Source organism: Triticum aestivum, chromosome 4A, assembly GCF_018294505.1.
Source record: "Triticum aestivum cultivar Chinese Spring chromosome 4A, IWGSC CS RefSeq v2.1, whole genome shotgun sequence".
In the NCBI taxonomy this organism is placed as follows: domain Eukaryota; kingdom Viridiplantae; phylum Streptophyta; class Magnoliopsida; order Poales; family Poaceae; genus Triticum; species Triticum aestivum.
Genome location: NC_057803.1, coordinates 608,817,499 through 608,823,152, shown reverse-complemented (window position 1 = coordinate 608,823,152; position 5,654 = coordinate 608,817,499). Strand labels below are relative to the sequence as shown.

The following is a 5,654-nucleotide window of genomic DNA, read 5'->3' as shown; positions in this document are numbered from 1 at the left end:
TGCATGATTCAGTCTAACCAAAGAATAAGTTGTGCTACCATATGTTGCAATCATAGCCTAACTAGTGGAGTTAGTGCATAATGAGAAGATAATGATACTGGTCCTGCTGATGGATTAATTAGCACCACCTTTAATCAGTGACCCATTCAATTAGGGTACATACTAGCTTTTTTGCTGATTTATATTTAGATACAAAACCAAACAGATCCATCATCAACCAACTGCTCTTCATATAATAATCACTTTTGTACCACTAGCTAGCTAAGCAACACTGTACAGGCAGCAACGTGGCCGCCGGTGGTCCGTCCGATCCGATCACTCAGTCGGCCTGCATCATGGACACAGCAAGCGGCCGCGGTGGCGGTGGCGTCGTCCGTGAGCGGAACGAGGCCTTGGACTCGCCCCACCGCTCGAACATCCGCCGCTCCGCCGCGTTCACCTCGCACTCCGGCAGCGCCGCCGGGTACCGGTCCGTGTCATAGCACACCGTGTACACCATCTGCCTCTGCCTGAACCGCCGCATGGCCGCGCGCTTCTGTGCCGTCATGACCGCGTACTCCGCCGTCATCAGCTCCCACTCCGCCGTGGCGCACCGCTGCGTGGAGGCGCCGAGGTGGAGCTGGCGGATGTCTGCGCCGGCGTCGGCGGGGCATCCGCGGAGCACGAGCCCCGAGAACTCGGCTGTGAATGGCCCGTGCCCGTAGTCCACCGTGTGCTTGCCGTTCTCCGTGGCCCAGGTGGAGCCGTCCCAGATGGTCACGTACACCGCCATGGGCTTGGACGGGTAGTCGGCACCCATGTCACTGTCGTCGCCGTCGGGACCCATGCCGTCGTCCGTAAAACGACGGCGACTACGGCGGCGCTGCGCCTCGCGGACGGGGGTGCCGTCGACGTAGAACACGACGGAACTGGAGGACCAGAGGATGGAGAACCTGTGCTTGGCGGCGGTGGGGTCGAAGGGCAGCATGTACCGCTCCTCCCGGCCGCGCGCCGTGCTGCCGTTGCCGTACACGTTGGTCTGCATCCGCCACCGGTGACCCGCGCGGTTGCCGAGGAACTCGAAGTCCAGCTCGTCGTGGGTGGCCTCGAAGACGTCGCCGTTGGAGAGGTAAAAGGCGACGACGACGCCGGCCGTGTGGCCGGCCGGGAGCTTGACATCGGCGCTGAAGAGTCCATGGTGGTAGTAGCGCTTGGAAATAAAGCCGGAGCCGGTGCTCCGGTCCAGGGTGATGCTCACGGCGTCGCCGCCGGAGGAGCGACCCATGTTGGACTCGCCGAAGAGCGGGGCGAAGCCCTCGTCGAAGGTCACCGTCGGCACCTCATCGAACGGGGCCGCCGCGCAGAACACGGCGGCATGCATGCAGGAGGCGAAAAGCAATAGCAGCGTCACCGCTGCTGCCGCCATGATCACTCGATCAACCAAGAACTTGAAGGATGGGAATTTCTTGGCGCCGACCGATCGATCCACCGCCTGCCTGGTTTGTGCTCTGATGATGAGCTAAGTGGAAAGGATTTGGATTTGTATATATACCATGTGATGTCTCTAAATTGGATTTGTATATATACCAGATAGGAACGTGATGGTGGAAATGATAGGGAGGTTAGGGATGGTCGTAGCACCTAATAAGCTAGCTGGAGGTTGGAGATGGCACCGGCGGCGCCGCGCCGGTCCTTACCTAGTTGGCTAGGCTCACGGGACATCATCTATATCTATTTATCTAATGCAAGATTCCATTTTATTTTAAATTTCCTTTTTGCTTTTTGAGTAGGATATAATCTTCTGGATACAAAGTTGTAGAAGTGTATTATTGTCTGGTTGAACAGCCACCCATGCATATTTGTATGTGGATTAATATATATTTGCTTGATTGATTCCTTGATTATTTTATCCAAGGAGTGATTATTTTCAACTTTTCATGGTTGGCTGTGTAGGGTTGTGTGTGTCTAAAGACCAATACATCCACCAAGATACAACTTTCTTGGGAAAGGAATGGATTTTGTTTAGTACTTTTGTCTTTACATTTGCAAGAAAAATCTCTTGCTATGAGGCTCTCTCATCACAAATGAGGCTGCATAAATTTAATTAGCCAATGCCTTCTATTTTCATTTGCATATATATGTTGTATTTGATTTCTGTGTAGAGTACATATAACCAAACTCCTTGCACAGAACCTAGAAAAGGAAAGCTAGCTAGGGAAATATGGATATGATCGAAGAGAGCTGATTGGGATATGTTACCTACCTACATGCATAGCGGTTGAGTAAAGTTGAGGTCTCATTCACGGACGGTGCCTACTTATATAAACGACGACGACTCATCGAGCCGCCAGCGGTTGTGCACTGTGGTACTGTAGTACAAAAATATATACTTATGCATGTCTTTCTCTCTGTCACTTGTCCATAGTAATTAAGCAACAATTTTAGCCTGCATGCATAACTACTGTTTCATGTAGCCTACTTACTCCTCGCATGCAGGGTATACTCTCGAAAAAGAACTCCTCGCATGCAGGGTTACTCTCTCCGATCCATAATAGTGTCGCAGTTTTGTACTAAGGGGCATTTTATTTTTGCCGGAAAATTAGTGGTTACTACTGGAGTACTAGCCAGCTAGCAATTCCTGAAATCTGAGTATGAACAACTTTTTATATATAGGGAACAAATCATGTATCATATGTGATCATTGAACTGCATGTGCAACTACTCCTGTTGAGGTAAGATGCTAATAGTCCCGTGTGTACTTAACAACAACACCTACTAACTTATTTAAGTGCATTTTGACGGTTATAATTAGCTCTCGTTAATCTTTGATCGTGTAAACTAAAAAAAATGGACACACATATGTTCCCATGTGAAGAAACCAAAAATGAAGACGACAGAACATGGGCAATTGGCTGTTCCTTCTTGTTCCATTAGGTCTGATGAAACAGAGGATAGTTTATTAGCATGGTTCGGTAGATTAGGCATCTGTGAGTGAATAAATAAATGAATGAGTAGCTAGCTAAGCAAGGACGTGACACATATTGGCGGGTATTAATTTGTAATTAAGAGGAGATAACAGGACAAGGAGATGCGAACTATACAACAGAGACCTGAGCAATCAACTACTAGTACTGCTTAGCTAGCAGCATATACACGTACACGTATACGGCCATGCACGAAAGGTATAATAATATCAATACGGATGGGACGGTGCAACCACTTGGTTGATTGATTTGCCAGTTAGGTATACCTGAAGCAAGCCTTGGAGGCAATAGGTTGTCATGGATTCCCATCCATTCATTGGACACGCCTGGGTCAGCTACCTGCTAGCTAGTACTGTACTCCCTCGGTTCATTAAGAAAAACCAGCACTATTTACCTGGTACTCACTTGAAATAATAAAGAAAAAAACATGTATTGGGTAGTCCTCATATGCATGATTACGAACCTGTTCGATGGTACACGTAAAGTAAAGTCGTAATCATAGTATATATTTTTTTAACTGTGCGTAATTACAATTAGTAAGAACTTAATCTGGGGATTTTTCATAACATATTTTCATAAACATCTTATTGACTCGAGGCGAATAATGTAGGAAATTAATCATGACTGCAGGTTATGAACTACAAATTTATCAAAAGATAAATAACACCATTCGTCTTGCAGCGAACCAACCTGAGGTAGGATGGTTAGGAGGACAGTGGTATCCCCGGCCCACCAGGGTTTAAGTCCTAAACTTGGCATTGGTGCTCATAAAGGTAAGGTATGCGTGTGTGCATTTATAGGGTGATTATATGCTTGTGTATGTGAGCGACTTCGGTTGTATTATGTTCAAAAATATATTCATCCTACATGCAGAGCTGGAGAGAAGGTCTGCCCATCCAGGGTACACAAGTCTCAAATCATGAAGATCTGGGGTGCAAAATACTATTCTCTTTTTCAATCTATTTCAACGCATTTTTTTCAAGTGTGGGTGGGCAACGCCCCCCTCTACTGACGAATAAAGTGCATTGTAGGTCCTTAAACTATTTTAGGGATGTCATGTAGGTCCCTAAACTATGAAAATCGGCATTCAGTTCGTCGAAGTGCAGTAAGTGTATCATTCAAGTACAAAATCCGTATGACCCCGCGTGACCAGCCAGCTAGCACCGTTGACCCGTGACACGTTGGACCATGGGCCCGCAGGGTGACTGCCGGTGACAAAAATATGTAAATAAATTCAAATTCATGAACTTTAAATATATGTCCGCGTCGTTCATGATATGGGAAAATATGTCGGCGCCATTCGTGAATATCGAAAAATGTTCGTGTACATTCATACACCTTCACGACTATAAAAAAATGTTCGTGAATATGAAAAGAAAATGTCCGTGACTTTAAAAATTGTTCGTGTTGTTCGGGAACTTTCATACACTTTCATGAAATGTTCACGGATATAGAAAAAAAAATCATGACTTTAAAAAAATGTCTGCATTGTTCATGAATATGCAAAAATGTTTGCAAACATTCATATACTTTCACGACTTCGAAAATCATGAATATGGAAAACATGTTCACGACTTTAAAAAACATGTTCGCGAGTATGGAAGAAATATTCGAACATCCATATACTTTCATGACTTCAACAAAATTTTAGGGAATATGGATAAACTGTACCTGATGTTAGAAAAATGTCCGCATCATCCGCCAATATGGAAAAAATGTTCGCAAACATTCATGTACTTTCACGACTTTAAAATAAATGTTCGAGGTTATGGTAAAAAATGTTCACGAATTTAAAACAATGTTCGCGTCATTCACGAATATGGAAAAATGTTCGCGAACATTTATACACTTTCATGACTTTAAAACAATGTTCGTGAATATGGAAAAAAAAGTTCACAACTTAAAAAATGTCTGTGTCGTTCGTGAATATGGAAAAACATTTTTTCCATTTTCACCGAACACTCTTTTAAAGTCATGAACATTTTCTCCATATTCGTGAACTTTTTTGAAACCATGAACATTTAAATTAATAAAAACTTTTGTAAATTCATAAACGTACTTTTCAATTAATGAAGATATTTTTCAGCTTTGAGAATTTTTGCAAATTTGTGAACATTTTTAAATACACAAGTAAACTAAATATTTCTAACATTTTAAAAATTCATGAAAATTTATTAAATGTGTCCAACTTTTTCCAAATTCATGAATTTCTTTTGAGTGTTCATGAAAATATTGGCTGACGAAAAAATAATCAAAAGCTACCGATTTTTCTTGAATTGTACAATGGTGCGCTACATGAGTTTTTGAGTTTATGAATTTCAAAATAGTTCATGACTTTGAATGTATTTGCATATTTCCGTCACCGGCGTTATCTTGCGGGCCCCATGTCCGACGTGTCACGAGTCAATAGCACAAGTTGGGCGGTCATATGGGGTCCGAAAGATTTTGGAGCTGAATAACATACTTACTACACTTCGAAGATCTGAATGCGGATTTTCATAGTTTGAGGACTTACATAGCACCCCTGAAATAGTTTAAGGACCTACAATGCACTTCACTCGGAAGTGGCGACCAACACATCTAGACACATTTTAGTCTTAGATACATTTGTATATCTAGACAAATCTAAGACAAACGTTTTAAGACGGAGGTAATACTAATTAGCTAAGGTGGATCCTCACTCTACCTGAG

At 43.6% G+C, this 5,654-nt stretch overlaps 1 protein-coding gene across 1 annotated transcript; it reads right to left on the bottom strand.

The window, feature by feature from the left end:
- Window positions 1-210: 210 nt before the first annotated feature.
- LOC123082576 (probable xyloglucan endotransglucosylase/hydrolase protein 30) lies at window positions 211-1,664 on the bottom strand. The gene has a single exon (XM_044504879.1). It carries the CDS (start codon window positions 1,403-1,405, stop codon window positions 320-322), a length of 1,086 nt encoding a protein of 361 aa, XP_044360814.1. The 5' UTR covers window positions 1,406-1,664; the 3' UTR covers window positions 211-319.
- Window positions 1,665-5,654: the final 3,990 nt, after the last annotated feature.

What these genes read in the sequence shown, in the direction of transcription:
- LOC123082576 (XM_044504879.1), bottom strand. Translation starts at nt 1,405, where the DNA reads ATGGCGGCAGCAGCGGTGACGCTGCTATTGCTTTTCGCCTCCTGCATG.